The 25,497-nt window shown below is 37.8% G+C and overlaps 1 protein-coding gene across 3 annotated transcripts; it reads left to right on the forward strand.

Moving 5' to 3' along the window:
* Positions 1 to 8,518: 8,518 nt before the first annotated feature.
* On the forward strand, positions 8,519 to 24,420 carry znf831 (zinc finger protein 831). Of its 3 annotated transcripts, XM_053484154.1 has the most exons (5): positions 8,519 to 8,643; positions 8,748 to 9,078; positions 11,542 to 15,908; positions 21,612 to 21,796; positions 22,588 to 24,420. In XM_053484154.1, the coding sequence occupies exons 3-5, from the start codon at positions 11,588 to 11,590 to the stop codon at positions 23,305 to 23,307; spliced, it is 5,226 nt and encodes a 1,741-aa protein (XP_053340129.1). In that variant the 5' UTR covers positions 8,519 to 8,643; positions 8,748 to 9,078; positions 11,542 to 11,587; the 3' UTR covers positions 23,308 to 24,420. The 3 variants fall into 3 exon arrangements, with proteins under 3 accessions (XP_053340129.1, XP_053340128.1, XP_053340130.1); XM_053484153.1 differs by having other exon boundaries at positions 8,530 to 9,078; XM_053484155.1 differs by lacking the exons at positions 21,612 to 21,796; positions 22,588 to 24,420 and adding an exon at positions 21,346 to 21,603 and having other exon boundaries at positions 8,530 to 9,078.
* The last annotated feature ends 1,077 nt before the right edge of the window (positions 24,421 to 25,497 follow it).

The following is a 25,497-nucleotide window of genomic DNA, read 5'->3' on the forward strand; positions in this document are numbered from 1 at the left end:
TCAAAACTGGCCACGTCAGATCGCTTCCTGTGCTAGGTTTGAACGTGCATACTAACCACCCTAAGTAGTACACAAGAACAGTGTCCTTTCTGCAATACTAGCTTGTCTAGTATTTTAGCATACTGGTAGCACGGTTAGTGTGAGATTATAAAGTTTACGACGAAATAAATCCTAGTTTTCAATTGTGGCCTGTTAAAGTAATTTATTCGCTGTTTAAAATAATAATATTAATAATAAGAATAAGAAGAAAAGGTAGCAACAAAAATATATTAAAAGTAATTTCTTTATTTCCTCACAAAGCTTTAAAGATTTTGCCCCCCCCAAAAAAAAAAGGCCTACTGATTAAGAAAATATGTACACCAATAACACTGGTATGAAATTTGTAAACAAACACAAAAAAAACCTGTTAGTGACGGTTCTGCACCATACCACAAGATGGCAGCGTTGTAACGCTGTTCGCTATTTCACATTGCAGAAGAAGAAGCACAACAACAACAACAACAGCAATAATAAAAAATAATAAATATAACACTGAATTACATTACCAAACATTTTGTTATTTGAGAGTTCATAGAGGTGACACAGGAGCTTAGTGATTAGTACGGTAGCCTTGTACCTCCAGGGTTAATTTCCTGCTGTCTGCTTCTGTGTGTGTGTGTGTGTGGGGGGGGGGGGGTTGCATGTGTGTCATCTGTGTGGTGTGTGTCTGTGTGCATGGGGTATGCATGTTCTTCTCGTGCTTGGTGGGGTTCCTCCTGGGTACTTTGGTTTCCTCCCACGGCACAAAGACATGCAGATTAGGCTAAGTGAAATGGCCAAATTTCCTGTAGTGTGTGAATGAGCGTGTGAGTGTGTGCATGTGTATACCCTCTAATGGTTTGGCACTATTTTAATAAACATACTGATAATGCTCTTACAGGCCTGATCGTTACATCCAAAAATAAATCACTTGTGAAATAATCATGTTAAAAGAATGATGTGAGATAAATCACATGTGAAAATAAAGGCCCAAAAATCAAATGAAATGAAAGGAATTGTATAATGACTGAAACTGCATGACGAAAAAAGTTGGCAAATTGGTCAAGAGTCCTTAATATGTTGTTCTTTACATTAATTATTTATTTAAAAGACAAAACATTTATTGAGATTGCTGAAATGACTGGAAGTGGAGCTGGAACTAAGCTGTGTGGTGATAAGAAAACCACCTGTTAGTCAGGCTAATCAGACAAAATTCTTCAGTTTGCTGTGGAGCATAAACATTGGACTTTGGAGCAATTAAAAGAAAGGTCATGTGGTCTGATGAATCCAGATTGACTCTATTTCAGAGTGATTGGTGCATTACAGTAGAAGGGATGCACATCAAGCGATGCACTCATCCTGCATAGTGACCACTGTATAATACTCTGAGGCAGTGTTATGATCTGGGGTTACTTCAGTTGCTCAGGTCTAAGCTCAGCAACATTATGTAGCAATAAAATAAAGACAACGGATGACCTGAATGTACTGAATGACCAGGTTATCCCCTCTATGGAGTTCTTCTTGCCTGATGACGTGGCCATATTCTGGGACTCTGAAAGAGTGTTTCTGGGAGCATGTGGAATCGATTTCATACATGAACTTGACATAACTGGAAGTATTAGGAATTTGCTGTAGGAGCTTTTGCGAAGTGGTTTGACTCTCCCAACATCAATACATGATCTCCACTATAAATGAATGCAACTCTGGATGGAAATAAATGTTGCGATGTTGCATAAGGTTCTAAAACAATGCTATGCCCTCTAATCAAAGGTAAAAGTCGAATAATGTATTAGAGTGAAAAAAAAATTACACATAAACGAAATCCATATTATATATTACAATTAAATTATATTCATAATATTTTATAATATATAGCCTTTTACACATTTGTGATAAGTATGATTTTTTATTAATATAATTAATGATACTGTTTTTTAGAAATGTTGCTGAACTTTATGCTCCTATTTTCACACTGTCACTGTTCTCCATATGTAGTAGTTGTGGAGCATTTTGTCAAGACTAAAGACGAAAAAAAAAAGATGTTTTGATGCGGGGCTCCAGCATCGCAGCAAACACCCACCCACACACTCTCTCTGTGTTTCTCACTTCCTGCACAAAGCCGCCCTCGCCCATGGCTCTGTAAGCACATAAAGCAGCCAGGTTAGGCTAATAACATTCGAGAGTGAAGCTCTAATTTGCTTTGTGATGGTAGCACGTTCATATCAGAGTCATTGTGGCGGACTTTCGAATTCTATCCGGTGCCAAAAGTGGAGCTGGTATGTAACAAGGCTGGTTTGCGGTTACCATGCCAACACAAGCCTTCATCTCTTCAGAGGACTGCTCTAGTGTTGCCGTGGAGTCAAGTCCAAAGAATTCATTCTATTTTTTTGTATTTATTTATTTTATTAATTTATTTTTGTATATTCATGGTGTCTAAATAAATGCCAAAAATTATTCCTTGACCTTGGATGCATCTATTCTTTCCTTTATCTTCACAAAGTGCTTTATCCTTTGGGAACACTGGGCAGGAATACACTCTGGATGGGACACCACAAGTCTATCTGAGGACACTATGCAGACATATTTACACACTGATTAGCACTTCGGGGCAATTCTGAGTCACCAGTTATCATGCTGTCTTGTTTCTGAGATGCAAAAATGCAAACAGACAGTAACCTGAGCTCAGAATCAAACCAGGAACCTTCCCATTTGAATCAATCTTGTTATATATTTTTAATAAATGTTTTGATATTTTTGATGGACATTTTAAATTCCATGTAAAAAATGGTGCACTGTTACCACTGTTTTAAGAATCAGGGTGCTATATGAGTGTTTGAACTAAAATTTTCCCTCTCAGATTCCTTAAAATGATAAAGGGTTCATTTACTAGGTGTGAGATTAACAATATAAATTATATTCCATTCATCTATTAACTGAGCAAATAAAAAAAAGATTAAACCATTTTGTATAATTTTGGAATTGAAATAAATAACTTATGAGGTAACTGTGGGAGTGAGTGTATCTGCAATAACATGATAAACAAGCAAAGGGACATGAGCTTCATACAGTGGATCTGAATAATAATCTGAGTCATTTATAACCATGCACTGTCCATTAGTCAGTGTAGCCTGTTTCAAGGAAATGATAGACGGTGAAGTTTTCACTGAAGTCGGCCACGTGAAGTTAGAAATTGATAAAATCCTCATGACATGCACTCACACAGCTGTGTTTTACACCTAGTCGTCTAATTAATGCCTGATGTCGAGCTTTTCGCTGCCTTAATTCATAATTAATTGGTTCTTGGTCTAGATCTGACTGTTTTCACAAACGTTGAATTAGTAGCCAAACAAGAAAACAAAAAAATATTTTGGTTATGATGCTTGAAATTTGACACATTCATTGTGTATATTTTAATACTAAATACATGATTTTTATTTGTTTTTGAATGTGCTAGAGGTACTATTTAAAAATGATGTAATAGTTTTTAGATTTTTTTTTTTTTTTAATTCTACAGATTTTTATAGATGAGATATTGTATCATCCAGGATCTCCCCCACACCCCCACACCCTGCACAAAAAAGGAAAATAATTAAATATCTTTTTAACACTTCATGCCCTAACATTTAGTATTAGGTAACTTTGTAGCTATCAAACCTATTATTACTATTATTATAATATTATTATTAACAGTAGCTTGCCGGTAATTATTAGCCTCTAACCATGGAATTTAGCTGTTCAGTTGCAATTTTTATATTTCCATAGAACCCCAATGGTTTAACCCCAGTGGTTTGAATCTGATAGACCTAACTCATTATAGCTCATATCTTTCACTTTGACCCCATTTAAGTTTATTCACTGTCTCTTAACAGAAATGAACACAGCAGGTGAGTGTGATTGGCTTAACTAATCACTTAATTTACAATTAAAGGTTTTGAGAGAAACTTGCACCTTCATGTTTTACATTTTCGTTTAATTTTAGTTTACAAATTTAATCCATGAATATTGTTCTAACTATGAACACAGGTTTTGAGGTGCAATATTTTGCTATGTTTCTGTGAGGTCCACATTCAAAGTACAAAAATATATATTTTTTAAAAGAGTGTATTTTAGTATGCATTTTGTTTTATTTTATTTCTATCCTGCCACTAGTGTAGGAGTTATTCAATAAATGAATCTTTGTGTGCTAGTTCCTCAATAACACTGAGTGACTCAGTGTAACATCCGATGCTATGAAATTGAAAGTGAAAATACGCCAAAATAGTTTACAAGCAGAGTGACTTAAGAGAAATGTCAGTAATAATTAAGTGTATTAGATCAATGATTAGTATTCTTGACTCCCCTTCAAGAAACTGACTAATTTAACTTTTTGTTCTTGGCAAAACCAACTTGTGTCCTAAATCCTTTACCTATACTTATACACCAGAAATAATTGAATCCCTTTTAAAAATACTAAATTCTTCTCTTAGCAATTTTTTAAACTAGCGGTTGTCAACCCTCTGATTAAGGAACCTGACCTTGATCCCTGTCAGCTCTCCAACAATAGGCTAATATCAAATCTTCCCTTTATGTCAAGGTCCTAGAAGAAATTGGGGCACAACAGTTGTTGCTTTTACCTACATATAAACAACATTAATAAATGTATGAGTCAGAATTTAGGCATCAACATGCACAGGGACAACACTGGTTAAACGCCTCTGATCAGGGTTGTGTCTTCTTGCTTGTGTTGCTTAACCTTAGTGTTGTTGGAGTTGCCTGGTTCAGGTCTTATTTGACTGAACATTATCAGTCTGTAGATGTAAATTCTGACCTTTTTATGCATACTAAAGCAAAGCTTGGTATTACTCAAGGTTTGGTTTTAGGCCCACTGCTATTTTCTCTCTATTTGCTTCCCCTTGGTAATATCATTTATAAACATGGTGCTAGTTTCTAGTATTATAGAGATAACATATGGTAAAATATTTCAGCAAAGCCAGATGAGTGTTATTACACAGTAACTCTTTTTGTTTCATCATGTGCAGCAATAAAATACTGTGGGGTGATTATTGGGTGAAATAATCTCACTTCATGATGCAGAAAAAAAATAGTTCATGCTTTTGTTACCTCCAGGTTGGACTGTAGTGCCTTACTGTTTGGATGTTCCACTAGATGCATAAAAAGGGCAGCAGCTGGAATTCTTACTAGTTCCAAAAGGTATGACTACATCATCGTTACCCTATTCACACTGCACTGGGTCTCAATTTTGCATTGATTTTAAAATACGATATTGACCTATAAATGATCTGCATGGTCTTGGCGTGATCTGCCATGCCTAGTTTGATCAGAAGGTGCAAGCTATTTGATGATAACTTGTAATATGAAAACTACAGCAGGGTCCAGAACTTTTCCTTACAACGACCAAAAGCAAATTAATTTTTGATACTCAGAAGAAACTTTTAGCACATAAGTCTAGGCTGAAAAGTATTTGTTTAGTGATTCAATTTATAAATATTCTTTTCCTTATGTAGAGGAGCGGAGTTGGTATCACATGGGCATAAAGTTTTTTGGTGAACTGTTATGTTTGGATGTTTTCACTGAGCACCTCGGTTTTCAATGAGGTTTGTTGATAGTGGAGTGACTGGTTGCTTTATTTCCCTGGGAGCCCTCATGTCTGGGTTTCTTTTCACGTCTCCCTTTTACTGTAGTGAAAAAAGTGTGCAAAGAGCTTACACTTTGCACAAAATTCTCTCTCTCTGTCTCTCTCTTCCTCACTCTTATCCTACTCATGGCACTCCCGTGTTAGTCCTGACCCCTTATGAATACCAGTTTCATCCTGATGCGCTACTTCTGCTTGGAGTTCTCATTACATTTAGTCCATTCACTGATGCTGGTGAAGATGGTGCGGTCACTTTTGATCTTTATTCACATAGTAAATAAAAAAAACATTTTATAGTCATGTTGTCTGTTATCTCCCATATAAGAAAAGATTCCCTTTAAGTCCGTTTTCTCTAAAAGAATCTTCCTTATGTCGTCTCACAGAGTTTTTCCTCTCACCAAAATGAGTATGGGTTCCGTGTTCATCCCAAGGTTTTTTCCTGCTGCCATCTTAAGGTTTTTTTCCTTGCCACTGTTGCCACTGTTGCCATTGTCCTCGGCTTGCTCACCAGGGACAATCTTATCATTTTGATTTATACACATTCACATTTCATACAAACTTAAATAATTCTTTGGTTGTGTAAAGCTGCTTTGCGACAATGTCAATTGTTAAAAGCGCTATACAAATAAAATTGAATTGAATTGAAACAGGCGGCACAGTGGTGTAGTGGTTAGCACTGTCGCCCGGCCTGGCTCGATTCCGGTCTCTGTGTGCATGTTCTCCCCGTGCTTGGTACATGTAGGTAAGACAGTATATAACAGCATTGTTACGCAAACTATACTGAGTAAAATCTTTTAATACATAAAGGTGTTTAGCATTGTAAATGTTTTCACAAAATACTACATGAGCTGCAGTATTAAATTGGTGTTGTGCTTTACAAGAATTCTAGTCTATGTTGTCTGCTTTTCTGTAAGACACTAAGGTCCTGAAAAGTTTGGGGAAATAAAACACTGATTTTCTCTTTTTACTTGCGGCTGCAATCGTTTTCTATTCACTACAGTTGATTCACATTTAATAATTCATGCATGCTGAATATTTGTCATGGAATTAATGACTTCTGACAGCCAACATACTTACTGGAGCAAAACTGTGGCTCTGCAGATGGCAAAGTTTGTCGTTTTCAACATGGTGACACTAAACTGAAGCCAAGCGGTGCCTGATAAACAAGAATGATTCAGTCAGTGCCAATCTGTCATGTTGTTTTTCCCCTTTTTTTTTTTTTTTTTTTTAAAAAAAAGGAAATGTTGTGTCTATTGAATATAGATAATCCAATCCTAATTAAATCATTTGACATAATAGAGAAGGAATGAAACACATTGGGTTGTATTTTTATTTAAAAAAATAAATAAAGTTACCTCTCTGATAATTATAATTTTTCTATAAAAGTGTGTCCTTGAAGCATTTGATTACTTTTAGATTACAGCAATTTACCAATGTTATCACTAAATTGGTTCCCTCACAGTTTTTCAGTCAAAGCAATTTTTCCAGGCGCCAGTCAGCTCTATCATCTAAATCTTGCTCTATCATCTGACATGTTGCTCATGCTGGATTCTATCCACCCAATTTTGCATGCATGAACGCACTCATTCCCATACACATAAATTATGGGCAACTTTGCCCGTGACACTTGAGGTGTCTTTAGGATTCAGACTTGTGACACTGCAAATGCTCTTTTGTGAAATAGCTTCAGAAGAAGTAGTTCCTGTTATCAATGATGTAATGGCAGCCAGAAAACAGCTGTTTCCTCACCAAAGTCTGATCTTTCAAAATGGTTGAATATGATATGCTTACTATTAGTCTTTAAAAAAAATGGAAAGAATTGACTAAAGTAGAAAAGGTATATGGTGCAATACTGTCGATTATGACCTGTAATGGTGATACAGTATGTAAAACATCAGTTTGTACCAGTCTGTTAAAGCACAGCGTGTAATAGTGGAGTGAAAAATAGCACACCCTGTAGCAGTCTTAAAATATAGCATTGATTTTTAGGTGGAAATTTTTACTCAATGCTATGGATGTAAAGTGGGTTACTAAAGTCTGAGAGCACTAGCTTCAAATTTGTGTTCCTTTCTAGATTTTATATCATGCACAAAAGTGTTATTAGAAATGGTATTAACAGCAATAATTTGTGTGAAATATCAAATCTTAATTGAATTTTTTTTAGAATTTTTTATATTATTCATATTTATGGTTCCGTGGGGTTTGATGATCTACTTGATGATAAACTTGATGATCCATGATCCATGTCATCAGATTTTCATCTGATGATATTTTTTATACAAAGAAGTTATTATGGTGAAGATTACAAATTTGCTTACATTTAATTAAGGATCTAGAAACAGTGCAGACATAAAATTGATTCTCTAAGATAAAAAAAAATGTTTTTTCATTTGTTTAAAAAAATTATTAATTTTTTTCTCAGATTTTGATTACCCTCTGACTTTTGGACCAGACTATATATTTATATGGATTGCTCCTCAGTGAATGGTTTTTACCTTTAATTATTTTTACACAAGGTCTCATTTTAAATATATATATATATATATTCAAGTTGAATAGACTTGTCATAAGCGATTGCTCGTTTTATAGATGTTGAATAGATCTGTCATCTTCACAGATGGCGCTTCTCTTTGACTTTAAAAATAAAGAATTTAGACATTTACCCACTTGTAGAAAAATGAATAAGAAAAGAAATTGCCAGAAAGAGGAGAAAAATACACCCGCGCATGTTCTACATCCACACATGGCTAGCTACAGTCCTCCTCTCATCCCTGTGTGTATGTGTGTGTGTGTGTGAGAGAGAGAGTGTGTGAACGCATGTGAGTGTGTATGAGTGTGTGGGCGTGTGTATGTGAGTGACTGAGAAAGAGAACCAGAGCCAGAAGTCAGGTTCTGACTAACAGTGCTGAGTGCAACTGCCAGTGAATGTGCATGTGTATGTGTGTGTGTGTGTGTGTGCGCGTGTGTGTGTGTAGAGGTTTGTTCAGTTCGAGGTAAGTCTGCATGTCAGCTCACTTCCTCTTTTTAAGCGTGGATTTTGTAGCCACTTTCGGTTCTGTATTCTTGCTGTGTCTCTACTGTTTTTTGTTTCTCATAGTCATCACTCCATCATCATCATTATCATCATCATCCTCGTCATCATCATCAGCAACAACATTCCTTCTTACTTCTTTGTCTCTTTGCATGATCCCTGCCTGCTTCTCTTTGTCTCTTTGTTCATCACTTTGTTGAGTCCCCATCACCTACTTTGCAATTTGCATGAATGACATCCTGTATTTCCTCCATCACTAAAACAAACGAGTGCGACAAAAGAGGAACAGGGCCTGAGCAGAAGAGGGTGGCACGCTCGTATTACGCGTTCCAAGGTCAGTTAACGGATTCCCTTGTCGCATGGATGAAAGCTGAAGCAGCTTATCAAAGAAGTTTTGGTGAGTGACTTTTTTTTTTCTTTTCTTTTTCTTACTTTCCACTTATCCAGAGAAAAAATCTTGGCAATCTGATGATAAGGAAGTCATTCACTTGTGTGGCGGTTTGATTGACAAAAAGATAGTATTCAAACTAGAAGAACTGAAGGATATGTGCATAGTAGAGTTCATATCTGAAATAGAGAACGCTCATCGTTTGTCTGAATATTAAAATCCTGAATAAACTGTGAACAGAGCAATGCAGTGTGGCTTGACATTTATTTTAATCTCACTTATGTCATGGTGTCAGAAATGTTGTTTAACCATCAGCCATTTTACTCCAGGAAGCTACCCTTATAATTACTCCTCTATTTGTAATAATACACTAGAACTAAATGGTCCGTATGTGTAACCTTTGACATATTTTTAGCTTAGCGGAGAGAAAAAAGCTTTAAGTCAAGTGACAGAAGTCAACAATCGAGCTGCAGACAGAGGAAGTAAGAGGAGTTTACAGTGTTCGTGAATAAAACAACAAAGACAAATGTTCGTAGATACTAGGTTTAAAAATGATTAGTCCTATAACTTAGTAAATCAATAATACAGGAAACAAGTTTAATATCATGTTGATTCATACTTAGTACAGTACCTACAGTGTGTATGTACAATATGTATGTATGTATGTAGCATCTGTGTACGTGTGTGTGGACAGGCGTGGAGCACGTACAAGTAAACAGCAACACTACTGAGCTTTAAACATTTATAAAAGCAGGAACTGTATAGGAAAATAATGTAATGCAGTACAGTGCACAACAGAGGACCAGTTCTCATCATAAAGCTGATTCTTTCCCTAAAACAACCCATCATGGAGCATTTTATTCTGATTATACCACAGCAATGTTCCAACAATTACTATTTTAATGAATGAATGATTAACACATTTTGCTATTCATTATTTATTGGGCCTAACATTAGGAATCATCCATAAAAAAAGGTAGTTCATGTTATTTACATTTGGCAGAAGCTCTTATCTAGAGTGACTTACATTTTTTTTTTTTTTTTTAATCTCATTACACATCTGAGCAGTTGAGGGTTAAGGGCCTTGCTCAAGGGCCCATCAGGGGCAACTTGGTGGTTGTGGGGTTTGAACCTGGGATCTTCGGAACCGTAGTCCAATGCCTTATCCACTGAGCTACCCCTGACCTGATGTTATCACTTATGTTATAGTGGCTATAAACACTTAAAACCCACCTTTTTTTTTTTTGGTTTGTTTTTTGCTTACAATTATTAAGCAAAATTAATTTTGTCATGTTACCAAGGAACTGGAAAGTCCCGAAAGTTTTCCCATTACTGTTCAAAAAAAACAAACAAACCCAGACACACTTCCAAAAAAAAAAAAAACCCTTCCTGTATCAAACAATTTAGTGCAGGTCTTTGTTAAATAACGTTATGTTTTTTTAATTTGTTCATTATTAGACTAAGATCACAGTACTTTTACTACAGTATGTTACATTAATTGTATAATATTAACAGTAACAATAATACATCATTATTAATAGTAAACATTCACAATATTTTATTAGCCAGTTTAATTAATATTTTTAAAATCACTATTAAATTAAATTCGATCTGTTTGCTGCCTAATGCTTAAACTAAGAGAACAACATTATTGTGTCTGAGAACAACGATGCTTTTGGCTTGATTTTTATGCCTCAAGATGAGTCAGACTTATACCACAATCAATACGACCTCTGATTACATCTCATCTGTATGTTTCTGCAGTATGCAAAATAGCCAAAATGCTTTGATTGCAAACGGGTGGTTCATTTCATTCTATTCTTCTTCTCAGATGCTTTTTTAGAACTTCATTTCAAATCATGCGCATTACTTGAAGTTTCTGGGATTCTGACACACTACTGCCTCATTAGCGGTAAATGGTAAAGGCATGGTAAAGGGACAGGATTTTTTTTTCTAGAGCAGAATTTTTTTTTCCAAAACAACCCTATTCGCTTCATGGCTCTCTATGTGACCAGCGCACCAGAACTGGAAATTCAGTGTTCTTTATGGATTGGTATAAGCACCATTATGACTGGATCACTGGTTGTATTTGTTGTATAACTAAAAATAGTGGACCAAAATGGTCAGTGAGATCAGACTTGCCAATAAGTGTTGGTACATGAGTACACAAGCTATTTATGTTTTATCATGAGTTTTTTTTTTTTTATTATTAAAATAGGTTATTAGAAATCTTTTTTGTAGCAATTTGTTTATGTTTATTTACTTTTTTTTTTATTCATCTTTAGAATTTTATTTTATCTTAAAATCTTTTACTTGATTTTCTACCGATCTATAAAGCTATATGCTGGTTTACAGTATAATACGTCTGTATTTTCTTTTGCAAACTGCGAACTGCATTCCTATTCATAAGGGAGTGATATTTTAAATCACTGGAATAGGGGGGCCTAATGAAAACTGTTTCCTTTTTTGCAGGTAATTATCAGGCTCAGTCTCTGAACATTATAAGAGCGCTGTTACCATGGCAACTGGCAAGCAAGGCTTTGTGAGAGCTGCAGAGCCTCAGCATTCTGTCTCTGTACAGGGAGAGAAAGAGATGCATGTTCAGGCCCCACTACCAGCCATGTATATCCAAGCGGTGCCCAGGCTACCATCCTACCCTCAGGTCCAGCCAGCTGGTGTTCAAGATGCAGCAGTCCTTCCTTTGTCCGTCCCGATGATGTATACCAACCAGGCTCTGCCCTTTCTGACCCTGCACATAGCCAGTGGGGCAGGTCTCCAGCAGCAAAGACCAGAACTTCCAGTGTCTTCTCCCAGACCTAAGTCTTTAGGGAAGCATGTGTGCCCACATTGTGGAAGGGACTGCCTGAAACCTAGTGTACTGGAAAAGCACCTGCGCTGCCACACTGGAGAGAGGCCATATCCTTGTGCCACCTGTGGCATCTCCTTTAAGACACAGAGCAACCTCTACAAACACAAGCGCACTCAAGCCCATGCTCGTCTGTCCAGCGAATCTGGGAAGGGAACCTTCAGCAGTCAGGAGAGCACTGAGAGCTCAAGAGAGAATTGCTCTAGTCCCTTACTGGAATTACAAAAGGAAGATTCAGGTGACACAAACAGGAATGATGGTGTTCTTCCAGCAGTAGCAACGAGCACTGGTGGTTCAGGTGGGGTCAAGACAGGCTCTGAGACAGAGTGGGCTTTATGCAAGGCTGCAGTGGTTGGAGTTATTGCTTCACCAGCACATGGGCATCAGGTACTTTCACACACTATAACACAGAGGGTACCTCAGTTACCATCTGATGCTGCACCAATAATGGCAAAAAGTCCAAATGAAGATGGACGTGCTCCACTGACTCCAAATCGCACTCCTCTTCAGAGACAGGAGGCGCTCTTTCCTAAACCTCAAAGCCATGACAGCACAGACTCAGGCTTCAGTGAATGCAATGAACAAACCTCAACCTGCAGTCCTGGTGCTACCACGCACAATCCCAGCATGGACCTGGAAGAGCCTGAAACATCTGAGAAACTCCCAGATATGTGTACTGATGATGTCAAAGACAAAGTGTCATTTCAAGAGAAACAAAAGCTAGAGAAACACATCTTGAAGCTGATTTCCGAAAACAGCGTGGTAATGGACGACAAACACCTAGTGAACGTTCGGCCAAGGAAGACGGTGCTGTCGAAACAAGGCAGCATTGACCTTCCCATGCCGTACACTTACAAAGACTCGTTCCATTTCGAAATAAGAAGTAGCAAACAGCACCTAGTCGGTTCACAAAGGCAAGACAGAAACGGTAGGGCTATATACAGCTCTATGCCTACACAACATTCTACAAGCTTGGAACATGCACCATTAACCCGAAGCAGTTCTTTACCGTTTAGCGTGGGCATTCAGAAAAGTGACAGCACGGTTTCGCCTTATAATGTAGACAATATTCCGTTGAGCAGAAGGTGTAGTGCGGGACATATCCATCCATACAAGTCAGTAGATCAACACACACACAGCCATCGTTCACTGGTCAGACAAGTAGCAGTGGATGGTTTATTTGCAGTGGAAGGATCTCCAATGGAAAGAGGCAGTCTTAGTAGCCTCAGTTCTGATGGAGACTGTGCTGACTCAGCTTCGGAAGCAGCTGTCAAAAGAAGTCGCCGGAAGAAGGCACAAAAGTTTGCCTATAATAAATGGTACATGTATGGTGGCGGGACATTCAAAAAGCTCTACAACATAGAGAAAGACCCTGTGTTAAAGAGCAGAAAGTCCACACGTAGCCCAGAGCAAACCAATAGCCAGGTAACCCAACAGAACAATAGCAATTTGTCTGGATCCAGATCACTGAGTTATACCTCCTGCTCAACTGCAAGTGTGTCTCCTGTTGCTAACGTCCTCACAGCACAGACATCCAGTCAGGTTCCGTCCTCGTATGTACTTGTACAAAATACACCAGTGAAACAAATGACTTGCCAACAATCGACCCAGCCAAGTCTAATCAAGCAAACTAATGTTCCAAGTTCTGATTTGAGTACTGCAATAAAAATCACAGAAGAAAAAGTCAAAGCACCAGAAACACAACTTTCAACTCCGATACCTTCAGAGAGGAAAAAGCAAAAGACAGACGAACATCTTTCATCTCTCGTCGAAAATACAGAGGCCCTAATAAGGATGCAGCAGTGTACAAGTCGACAGGTAACCACCAACCTACATCAGTCATTACCATCAGAGTGTGTTGAGGTGCCCCAAAAGTCAAGCCTAACTTCACTGCAGAGAGACAATGAGTTAAGTCTTAACAGGCAAGGCAGTTTCACCAGTCTGCCTTCGTCCTCAAATCAGAGACAGCTCCTTTTTAAGAGGCACAGTTCTCCGCTTTTTATGGCCAATATAAGCGGGACATCTGCGTCTCCTTCTGCCTCCTCTAGCATCTCCTCGATTTCTCAAGCCAAGACCAGCTTTCTTCCCAAGTACCAGCTGAAGATTCCTGTAATGACAGATGGCATGTCAGAGCCAAGTCTTGGCAATAGTTCCTTGCTGAATCCATCTTCACCCAGACAGAGCATTAGTCTGAATCAGCAATGTGCAACAGTTTCACCGTCCACAACACAAAACCAGTCAGCTATGTTCTCTGGGCAAGAACAAAGTACTTTGTGTATAACAGCCATAACAAATGCAACGTCTGTTACATCTGTCGTGTACAGTTGTCAGGATGCTAATGCCTACACATCAACATACACCTCTACAACATCATGCTCATTAGCATCTCCCTTAGCGTTCACAGACCTGAATGTCACTGTTAGCACAATCTCAGTCTCAACAGTAAATAATGTATCTACATCATCCAAAAATAGCACACCTGTGTCATCTGTACAAGAAAACCCTGTAACGTCTGTAGTGAGCCCAACACAATCGCCTGGAGTTATACCTACACCAGCGATTCCAAGCTCTACAGAAGGCCTCCCTTTGGAGATAAGCAGCACTGAGATCCCAGGATCTCAGGACACTTTTTATGTGCAAACAGCAGACCTTCAGATAGTCATGCAACTCATTTCAGATGAGCAGCTTGCGCTGATAGAACCGCAGATTGAAATGCAGGACTATAAAACCACTGGAAGTCATTGTTTCTTCAGCAAAGATCCAGAAATGGCCAACACTGACCCAAACCAAACAAGTGTTTTACAGGAAAGACATAAACAACACTCTGACAATACAAGAACAAAGCAATCTGTTCAACAGGGGAGTTTAAAGTGTGGTGTGCTCAACAACATCCCAGACATCCCAGACAACCCAGACGTAACACTCATGTCCTTTGGATCAACAGTTACAGAGCACCAGGCAAAGAGTACAAACAGCACACAAGATATTTATGGAACAAATACTGTTGTTAAAGGGCTTATTTCAAGTTCGCCATCCAAGTCAGAGCATAATGTTTCAACTTTATTGGATTGCAAGACACTGGGACAACAGTGTAAATCGTTAACTTCAACACCCAAGAATAAAACGATGCCGAAAAACTCAGAGACTGCAGGGTGTGGTGTTAGTGCTAGATTATATGGATCACATAAACAAAAGCCTAGTGAGAAATTAAGCAAAGATACAGGAAATAAATCCAGTCCAAAAGATGAATCACAGGTAAGCAAATTTTCTGCACATGACCAGGTCATGGGAAACTATCCAACTTCCATAATATGCAGTGTTCAGAAAAAATGTCAAGACACTACAAAAATCCATGGGACAAGTGATACTGCTGTGGCTTCTAACAAAATTGCAACAATGTCCCCTGATGGCAAAATGAAGGTGGCATCTTTTCCAGAAATAACTGCAAGAAGCCCAAACCACCAGCCTGGACAAACGACTGTTCAACAGCACAAATCATTTGAAGAAATACAGGCAGCTGAAACAGACACATCAAGCATCTCTGTGCGTTCTTCAGGTCAGGCTCTACCACTGACCCCCATTTCAGCTTTAAACCAAAAAGAACTGATAAATCAAAAAGCATATCAGTCATCAGGTGCCTCCTCAGCCATGGAAAGACCAATCAGCTCACGGAGTGTATTAGCGTGCCGTGTATGTCCACAACACCCTTTAAACCAGACAGGTGGCTGCAGTGGAGACACGTCAAAGTATGAAGAAAAGGAAACCTCCACTTCAGGTCAATCCGTACAACATTTAGCCCTGCATGACTTGGGTAAAAATCAGGAAGTCAAGGAAACCATATCCAGGACTGCTCGTATAACCAGTGCTCAATCTGAGCCACAGAGACCATTGTCCACCTGTCTAAATGAGGAAAATCTAAAATGTGCACTGGATCCTAGCAGAATGCTTCAGGTCAATCAGGATACAATAACAGGTGAGTTTAAAGGCTCATTCAGCTATGGTTCTGTTAAGAATGTCCATAAAAGATCCATACATTTTCAGAAAAGTCAATTTTCTGTATGTGGAGATTTTCATAATTAGTTAACATAACATGGTTCACTAATCCAAACACTGAAAAATGTATTAATTCACAGTGCATGTTATTTCAAATAATTATAGGACTTACGAATTCTTTTGAGTATTAAGAGCTGCAGACCTACTAGGGTTTCAGCGAATGTGGATGCCTCCTTAACATTTTTATAACACACAGATTTCTACATTCTAGAACAACACTGCGGATTCCAAAATTAGGAAATATCACATATGGCATTAGATAATTAAGTAACAACAAAAACACTCAGTTGTTATTTAAAGACATGAAGGTCAGTGTTTCTGGAATAGTTCTTGCAAGAACAATGTTGCCAGGTGCATTTGCAAAAACCCATAAAGCACCGTGATGAAACTGGCTTTCATAAAGATCATCATAAGGAATGCAAGACAAAAACTTGCCTCTGCTGCAGAGTCTATTTAGAGTTACCAGCCCTAAAAATCACCAATTAACAGTACTTCGCAGTTCTTAGAGCGTATGGATTGTAGGATTGTAGGATTATGAAGGCTTTATGGAGCGCAGCAGACACATCTCAACATCAACTGTTCAAAGGAAATTATTTCCTATTTTGAATGAATTTAGCATATAAATAAATAAAAATCATAGAATTAAAAGGTATATCCAAATTTTTGACTGGTATATATGTGCGTGCCCAGATACAAACCATATGTTAAAAGTAAGTTATGTTAACCATAAGTTACACCATGAGTAAAAAGTATGTTAACCGTAACATAAGTTGAAATATAATGTGGCCCACTAAGGACATAAAAGCCAGACCAGTCCTATAGCAGATGCTTATCTCTGTTCCCATTCGTCTAAAAACCAGGACACACTGCTGAATGTATTATCAACTAATACTTATCAGAATGCAAAATAATGCAATGCAACAGCAATAAATATTGCAGGAAGAAGGTAGATTAAAAATGCTCCATGTTCACTGGTGCTTAAAGTCATGGTAGTGCTTGAAACAGACACAACATGTTGTTTGCTTCTTCTCGTGTCTGAAACTTATGGAGCTCCTAAAGTGCCAAAAGGTATGTTTAAATACAGCAATAAAGGTTTTCATGTAAAATAACAAAGTGTCAGCGTAAATACAAATAACCCAGCTGTTTTCATGCAAAAGCCTAGCGTGATTTTAAAGCTGTGCAGATAAAAATCTTTTTCATACAATAACTTGTGGTGACAGAAATAGACATCTCTTATAAGATTTGTCTGGCCTGTATTATAGAAGTTATCAGTTTTATTTTCTGTTTTTTTAATGCCTTTAGTAGTATACCTAAATTTAAGTGATCACAGTGATCACTTTTTTTTACAGCTTAAAAAATAATAATACAAGGGATGTTCATGTCAAACCAGGACTTTTAGTTGTGCAGAAAAACAAAACTTATCCCAGCATTTCTCTACTGCTTGAATACCATCAAGGTAGAAAGTTTTCTCAGTACGCCAGAACCACGACCAAACTGCTTCACATCTAAAGAACTTTTTTAATGGCCCAAACATGGTGCGGGGTCAGGACTGTTTGACAGATGTGGCAATAAATCCCAGCCGAGTTCCTGTAATATACAAGTGATGGTGTTAAATTGTTGTGTGTATAATATACAGTTCCCTCAGACAGATGCATCTCTTCTGCAAGTTGATGACAATCGATTTTCAAGGATCAGGCATTCCACCCTCTAAATTTTTTATAGGAACGACTGCAGTGGGCCGTCTTGTGCAAAAAGCCACTCTCAAACTAATAATGAGTAACATGCATGTGTATTAGCAGAAACTTGTCATCAGACAAACCTGATATGTAACTCCATATCTCCACAAGATGGAGACAACTGACAATTATTTAATGCACACCGTCTCACGCTGTGCTCCACAGAAGAATTGAACTTTCCACCATAGCTGACCTTCATGTCTTGAAATAACAATTGACTGACTCAGGCTATTTTATAGAGATTGGATGTGGAGACATTTACAGCCATTTTCTTTCAGAAGACTATTGAGTAATGCCGAGTGAACTTCTACAGTACTGTATATCACTCTGGATTGGTTTTAAGTGCATTAGAATATGTAAGGAATACAACACTTGGCAAAAGTTCAGTTTTCTGAGTTATCCACAGTTGTTAGATTTTGTTTTTAATTAATGACAAATTATACTGTAAATGACACTGTACTTAGTTGTGTAGCACTTGTCGTTCAACGCAAAAAGTTCATTATTTGAGGTTATTGTCCAACAGTTACAAACTTTTTAAATTACGAATGGTCATTTATTTAATTTTCCCTTTTTACGCTTGCAGAATGTCTGAGAAACAAGTTCCTGTTGTGTCTTAAATTACTGCAGCTATAAACAGTCATACCCTGACCAGCCACTTTTTTTTCTCTTAAAAAGACAAAATGATTTAAATTGTCAGGTTACTAATAAACTTTAAACTCCTTTGTTATAAAGAAAACCTGCAAACTCTTGAAAACCCCTCACATTCGAGGTTCCTTTCATAATGTTAAATAAACATTTCCTAATAGAAACCTTTGATCTATAAATTTCGACAGTTTTTTTTTTGATAGGTCGCTGTGAATAAGCCGTTACTACAGGAACAATAAAACATTAAAACAATTGTATCAGTATAAAGCTGAGATTTAATATTGGAGCTATTCTCAGAGCTACTGTTAGAGAAAATCACAGTAGGAAAAGAGATTTCAGACTGTGGTAAATTTATGTAACATAATGTAGTTATTTAAATATGATTCATTTGTGATGTTATTAGGGTAGCAAATCAAAGTGAGTAAAGGAAGGAATTTGACGATTTTAAAGTTACTGCCCCCAAAAAAGTGATTATAAAGTTAGTTAGAAACAATGAGGAACAATAAATAATAGACACAATAAATCTTCCAGACTTTCTGGTATAATCTTATTTATTTATTTATCATAATACAATCTAGTTCAAGTCAAACATTTTATTAAATCCACTTTCACTACTATTATTTAAAGTTCAATAAAAAATGGTAGTCTTTTGCACTGCATCTGTTACAGAGATCATTCTTAATTAATCTCTTAACAGAACAGGCATTTTTAGAAGATTTCAATGTAGGTTTCAAACCAGATTGTTTATTTAAAGTGAGAAGGTCAGGTTAATTGTGTTCTCTTTCTTTCTCTTCCTTTGGAGTCTATATACAGTATATAAACTCAGCAAAAAAAAAGAAACGTCCCTTTTTCAGGACTGTGTATTTCAACAATAATGTTGTAAAAATCCAAATAACTTTATAGATCTTAATTGTAAAGGGTTTAAACAATGTTTTCCATGCATGTTCAATTAACCATAATCAATTAATTAACATGCACCTGTGGAATGGTCGTTAAGACCTTAACAGCTTACAGAAAGTAGGCATTTAATGTCACAGTTCTAAAAACGCAGGACACTAAAGAGACTTGTCTACCGATCGGTACATCCGAATATCACACCTGCGTGACAGGTACAGGATGGCCACAACAACTGCCCGAGACAACTGCCCAGGAACACACAATCCCTCCATCAGTGCTCAGACTGTCCGCAATAGGCAGTCCATGAGGAGGAGATGCACTGCAGTACTTCAAGCAGCTGGTGGCCACACCAGATACTGACTGGTACTTTTGATTTTGAGCCACCCTTCATTCAGGGACACATTGTGAAACATTTAGTTTATGTCTTATGGTGTTGACTCTTTTAGTGTTCATACAACTATTTACACATTAAGTTTACTGAAAGTAAAAACAGTTAAAAGTCAGAGGACGTTTCTTTTTTTGCTGAGTATATATATATATATATATATATATATATATATATATATAGTATTTTACCTTCTTGGCCTCTTTCTAATCGTTCACAGTCATTTAATAGCAGAATCCTGTTTAAGAGAAAACATTTAATCCTTTTAAGTCCTAACAGTGTTGACTTGCCTTGTAGCAGTTCCAAGAAGATTCCCTTTCAGTAGGTCACAGGTCATGTGAATTAGTCACAGTAACAAAAATAAGAAAGGTCAAAGGATGATCAGAAGGGCTAAGAATAAACAAAACCTCTCCTTTTTTCCCTTGATAAGCCTGATTGGAAAAGCATTCATCACTCTGATGAGTCTTTCCCTTTTTTCCTTTTTGGTTTGCGTTACTCTAAATCCGTGGGGAGAAGTTTTGAATTCTGCACCAAACTCCTCCACTGCCTTTTCAACTAACCTCCTTTAAGTGAGGTTGATTGATTAGATCTTATCAGGGAGTGGACAGAGGATCCAGCATGGAGGTCCCTACTGAGCAAAAGCCTTGGGGTTGGGAGGTTTTATTAATCGCACATCTCCATTACAAATGACCGTCTTGACCTGAGCTTCCACTTAGAGCACAGAGGCACGTGCAAGAGTTTAGCCAAATCAACCATGACCTGAATGATCAGGGTAGACAATTATTTTTAGTATCTGCATGTCTGAATTCTGGAATCTGATTGGTCAGCAAGGTGTAGCCTTAATGGTAAACAGAACCATGGCTTAGATTAAAACTAGCACAGTTCTCAGCCCATATATATTTTATATCAATATAAAAATGGAGACAATCTGAAAATCTTAAGATGACTAAAAAGTGGATTTTTCCTAATATATGACCTTAAATGCTTGCATCCGCATTAATTCATTCTAGCTTATTCACATGTACTTGTATGCACAATGTTGCAAATGAATATAATGTACTGTCGTAAAAAAAAATTACAAGATTAGAAGTATGTCATTCATTTATTAGTAAAAATATGTAAACACTGCTGTGGATATAAAAGACATAAAATACTTTAAGTAGTAAGCATATCAGACCACCCTGTCATTTTTCATTCTTTATAGAAAGCTCTCACTCACTTACTCACTCACTCACTCATCGTCTATACCGCTTTATTCTGTATTCAGGGTTGGGGGGTTTGGAGCCTATCCCAGAGGCAGGGTACATCCTGGACAGGGTGCCAATCCATCACAGGGCACATACACATACACACACTCACACCCTACGGGCAATTTGAGAACAGCAATTAATCTGCAGTTCTTTTGGAATTCGGAAGAAGACCGGGGTACCCAGAGGAACATGCAAACTCTATGCACACAGAAACAGAAATCGAGTCTGGGGGTGCAAGGTGATAGTGCTAACCACTACACCACTGTGCCGCCCCCTTATAGAAAGCTTCATATTATAGACTGTTGAGTCATTGGTCAGGTCACTCATTATTATACAATGCTTTGTCATATTTTCTGTGTTTAGATGTTTGAGTCATCTTTAAGGTAACATTACGACATCAAATGTGTATACATCTCTATTAGTAATAACTATTTTTTTTGCCAGTTACCAGGCTGCTCCGGTTGTGTATTTCAATTTTCTCTTGGATAGAGGAGGTGTTAAAAACAAGACACTTACATCTCGACATGTCTTGGCTCCAGCTACGTGAAAGCAATTAAGTTTGTGGAATTCAAGCTTTGAAGGTTACACACCAGTACCTCAGGGGACCGCCGAGGCAAGCCGAGGCCAAGCTTTGGCTACAAATCTCTGCAAGCTATGGAAGGCTTTTTCAGAGATTTGTAACAACTGGAATTAATTTATTCTCCCCTTAGGGCCTCCGGTGAGCTGTTCTTCTCAAAGCTTTAAGCACCAATGGGAAGCTGGTGCTGAGAAACAGCAGTGGATCCCCTTGGAACCTAAGAACAGAGGAGGAGATGGACCAGAGTGGCTGGGAACATGGAAAACACAGGGCGTGTGGACAAAACAGGAAGAGTATGCTCTGGAAAATAAAGGAGAGGTAAGTCAAAGGAGTGAGGAGCTCATTGAGTGTTTGCCAAGTTCCCAACAAAAGCTACACCCATAACATTTCTAGCATAGTCAGATTATTAAAATGATCCGAGTGTAGTTCATGCCTCCAAGGCTGCCAATTTTTTCTTGAGTAAAGGTGTTTTTATGTGCTTTTTCTGACATGCTTTTTATTCAAGGTAATATCACATGAGAAAAATCTACTTAAGCTGTAACCAATAGATGTCTTCATAAAGAATTGTACTAAGAGTAAATTTTATAGTTAGAATTATTTAGCTCTGTTTCTTTTACCCTCCTTCTAGGCATGATGTGGGCATTATTTCTGTCAACATTGGAATTATATTTAATATTTCCTATTATGAGATCACTACTAAATACATTTAGCATTAAGATTATTTTTCTATTACTGTTTGATGTTTGTTTTACTTGCCATCCTGGTAGGAAGAAGGCTAATACTTGCTAGCAAGTATACTAGGCTAATGTTTGCTAGTCTGCATTTATGACCACTGGATTTCATGATACAGTAGCTGGACAGTTTTTTGAATTGCAAAATGTCAGCTAACTGACTATAACTTGTTTGTAGTTACTTATTTTGTAAGGTAGTCAGTGTTGTGTTTAAGCTTTGTAGCTAATGCTGCCAAGTTTGAATGAGCTTAAAGGTGTAAATGCCGGTCAAGGTGTGTAATGGTGCTCCTCTCTTTAGAATATTTACTCCATGAAGTGAAGAACATCATATTCCAAAATTTGCTAACATTCTTCGCCCTGTCTTTTGTATTTACACAGGAGCCCAATTGCACTGACAGCTATATTCAGAAAGCGGTGAAACCACATCCAAACCTTTCCACATCCCAACACGTGTCTAATATCACCAGAACTCCAACTGAGCTTGTTTCCATCAACACTACACTTTCAGTCTATGAAAAAAACACCCCATTGCACGAAAGAAAGTGTCTCACCAACAAAGCTCATGTTATGGAAAACAGTCCCAATGCGGCTCCAAAACAAACAGATCCAAGTCACACAAATGTGAAGAAGCAGGATTCTCTTGGACATTGTGAAAGGTTTACGTCATTATCCAGAGGACCAGGTGACATGAGGCATCTCTTGGCTCATCCTTCTTTGTTGAATGACATTCAGAACGAGGTTCAAAAAGAGACACAAACCAAAAACTCTGCAAGGCAACTGACTCATTTAATCTCACAAGCACAAAGGCCATCGACAGAGCGAGAAACAGATGGACCCATCATGCTGAACGAACTCTACGTGACATCACCTTGTCACACAGAACACTGTCAGATAATAAAAACCACACCAGTGTACACCCGTCCTTCATGCTCAAACCAGACTAACAGCTCTTGCAAACATCCAATTTCAACTAGTACATCCAGTATACCCAATAATGCAGCAGAACATAATACTTTACAAAGCTACATGGAGGAGGAGGAGGAGGAGGAGAGGTCCAGCAGCGACGATGAAGGAAAGCTAGTTATTGAACTTGAATAACACCAAATGCTAATGAGACTATGGTGGCAAAACCTATTACAAAACATATTAAATGGCTATGGACATGACAGGAAAACCAAAAACACAACAACTCAAATAACCCATTAACACAAAATGGAAAGGAACAGTCCTTATTGTTCATCACATGTTTGTTACTGGTTGGCTATACTGAATCTGTTTAAATGAATGCAGAAGACACAGAGCTGGAGGATGTTTTGAGTAATAGTAAAACCTATTGTGACATTACTATGGATGAAGTTACTACAGGTGACACAGTGGTGATGGTGACTCCATACTGAGTTCAGGCTATAGTCTGTACAGAGTTTTCATGTTCTCCTTACATCTGCATGCATTTACTCTTGTGTTCTCTGGTTTTCTTTCCACATTTCACAAACAAATATGCAAACTATGCTAAATTGCCCCTAGGTTTGAATGTGCAAAGGACAGACATCCTACCTGAGATATTTTCCCACCATGTACCCATTTACACATCCATATTTGGCCACGCCCACTTAGGGTTTAGGATCCAAATACAAATATGAATATTTAGAGCATTTAAAAGATCTAGATAAAGGTAAAAACAGTGGTAATACATTACAACATTAACAGACATGTAGTTCTTTTTGTTTTGCTTTTTTACTTTTTCTTTGTATTTTCTGGTTTGTAATTTTCTGTATTTGGCATTTACAGGCGACCCTAGCACACTCATAAAACCTCTGGCTACATTTTTATCCAGGCCAACACCAAACATTAAAATGCCGAACAAACAAAAAGGAATGCACTCACTCATGATTCATGAGAAAACAGGTCTTGAATGCATGAATCTGCATTCCCATAGTCTCTGGAGTTCCACAGGGATCGATCATAAGCCCAGCAAGAATTTTTGGTAAAAGAAGATTTAACAGACAAGAGATTTAGCTTTTAGAATGCCATAATGGCTGTAAACACAAAAAGTCATCATTACCATCTTTTCCCATCTGTCTGCTTTTTTTATCAGCCTGCTGTTGAAAGTCATTTAACTTAAGCAAATGTGTGAATAATACTGTGGACCCAAACTTACCCAGTCATTTAACTAATAAAATGTCAAAATGTTGAATGACCTTTTTGGATATGTTTTTAATTAAAATGCTATTCTCCACCATATTAGATTTGCAAAAACAAGTAAATAAGAAACAAGAACATTTTCGACTTGAGCATACGGAATGTACTTTTACATGCAAAAATTGGCTAATGCTTTGGGAGACCAGATAGAGCTTCATCCTTCATTTACCTTTTAAACTGCAAGTGGTGCTTTTCCTTTTTAGAAAGCGATATTTATCATCATCTATATTTCAACAGGGGCAATGACATAAAGTCAATGGGGAAGTATCTTCACTGTCATCTTGTCTACTGCAAATAAAGTTACTTAAATTACTTGCCTGAAGGAAGGGAAAGGGGGGAAAAAAGGTAAGGAATGTAAAAAAAAACATACAGAAAATGTCAGTCCACTATATGATTGAAAATATGTGGTCTGATCAACTGATCATGATGATTATATGTAGTTTTTAAGATAACTTTAAATTAAGGTTTCAATGTTAGATTAATTTGTTTAAGAAGTACAGAGCGGAGAAGTACAGAGAAGGTAACAGGGAGTTGCATTGTGTCTTTTTAGATTTAGAGAAAGCGTATGACAGGGTGCCAAGAGAGGAGCTGTGGTATTGTATGAGGAAGTCTGGAGTGGCAGAGAAGTATGTTAGAGTGGTGCAGGACATGTATGAGAGCTGTAAGACAGTGGTAAGATGTGCTGTAGGTGTGACAGAAGAGTTCAAGGTGGAGGTGGGTCTGCATCAAGGATCGGCTCTAAGCCCCTTTTTGTTTGCTCTGGTGATGGACAGGATGACAGATGAGGTAAGACAGGAGTCCCCATGGACTATGATGTTTGCAGATGACATTGTGCTCTGTAGCGAGAGCAGGGAACAGGTGGAGGAAAATTTGGAGAGGTGGAGGTATGCTCTGGAAAGCAGAGGAATGAAGGTTAGCCGCAGCAAGACAGAATACATGTGTATAAATGAGAGGGACCCAGGAGGATCGGTGAGGCTACAGGGAGCAGAGGTAAAGAAGGTGCAGGATTTTAAGTACTTAGGGTCAACGGTCCAGAGCAACGGAGAGTGTTCAAAGGAGGTGAAGAGGCGGGTACAGGCAGGTTGGAAT

The sequence above is a fragment of the Clarias gariepinus genome, chromosome 23 (assembly GCF_024256425.1).
Source record: "Clarias gariepinus isolate MV-2021 ecotype Netherlands chromosome 23, CGAR_prim_01v2, whole genome shotgun sequence".
Lineage (NCBI taxonomy): Eukaryota > Metazoa > Chordata > Actinopteri > Siluriformes > Clariidae > Clarias > Clarias gariepinus.